Source organism: Dendrobium catenatum, unplaced genomic scaffold, assembly GCF_001605985.2.
Source record: "Dendrobium catenatum unplaced genomic scaffold, ASM160598v2 original_scaffold_38232, whole genome shotgun sequence".
In the NCBI taxonomy this organism is placed as follows: Eukaryota; Viridiplantae; Streptophyta; class Magnoliopsida; order Asparagales; family Orchidaceae; genus Dendrobium; species Dendrobium catenatum.
In genome coordinates this window covers 1-1,156 of record NW_021356690.1, presented here as the reverse complement: position 1 = coordinate 1,156, position 1,156 = coordinate 1, and the positions used below count along the sequence as shown (strand labels likewise).

At 30.6% G+C, this 1,156-nt stretch overlaps 1 protein-coding gene across 1 annotated transcript; it reads left to right on the top strand.

The window, feature by feature from the left end:
• Positions 1-549: 549 nt before the first annotated feature.
• On the top strand, positions 550-1,083 carry LOC110106408 (probable amidase At4g34880; the record flags this gene model as incomplete). Its single annotated transcript, XM_020836312.2, has 2 exons — positions 550-748; positions 834-1,083. Coding segments are annotated over 2 exons (449 nt in total), but the record flags the coding sequence as incomplete, so codon positions are not given.
• Positions 1,084-1,156: the final 73 nt, after the last annotated feature.

Below are 1,156 nucleotides of genomic sequence, written 5' to 3'. Positions count from 1 at the left end.
TATATCTGATGTTTATAAAATTAGAAAAAGGTTAAAACAAATGGTCTACAAAGAGCAAAAAATTTATGTATTTGGGATTTTTTTCTTTTTAAACAAAAGAATAATTTTTAACAGTGTGAGTAATGCTTGTTCATTTATTTAAGTGATTCAATAAAGAAAATTACAAATATATCTTCTATTTCAATTGATCAAGCAATGAAGATCTATTATGTGAACTATAATATAATATTGATAACATAGAAGATGCAAAAATAGAAACAACATTTTTTTTACTAATTTATTTATTGTATAAAAATATTTGGAGATGACGAAGATGTTGGAAATTGAAAGCTATATTATATTAATTAATTTCTGGATGTCAAAAACAACTTCTTATTATTGATTATGGCGGTTCGCATATTATGATCAATGTATTTGCATGGTGTTTTATTTTTTTTTTTAAATTAAATAAAAAAGGTGCTATGAAAAAAATATTTGAATATTAAGTAAATATATTTGAAAAGCAAATGAATTCAAATTGAAAATTAAAATTTATTTTCTTTATCATAGATTAAAAGGTGCAACCTTAGTTGACAACATTGAATTGAAAAATGTGGAGACCACGCAAAATGTAACGGCAAGTGGTGAAGCAACTGCACTTTTGGCTGAGTTCAAACTTTCATTGAACGCCTACTTCAAAGATCTCGTGTCGTCTCCCATACGATCTCTAGCAGATGTCATAGAATTGAACAATCAGCATTCGATCGAGGTAATTATAATATAATCATCGTGCATCTATAGTTACATGTAAGGAAGACTAAATAATTGGCCTTGTTCATTATCAATTTACACAGGAGAGGATGAAAGAATATGGGCAAATAATCTTCCTTGCATCACAACAAACAAATGGCATAGGCGAGGCTGAGAAGATTGCTATTAAGAGAATGGCTCAACTCTCACAGGAGGGAATGGAGGATCTTATACAAGAGAAAAGCTTAGATGCTGTGGTGTTCCCCGGCTTTAGTTTGTCACATTCTATGACGATCGGTGGCTTTCCCATTATTAACGTACCAGCTGGATATAATAACTATGGTGCTCCTTTTGGTATATCCTTTGCTGGGTTACAGGGTTCAGATGCAACATTGATTGAGATAGCTTATGCCTTTGAAAAAGCTAC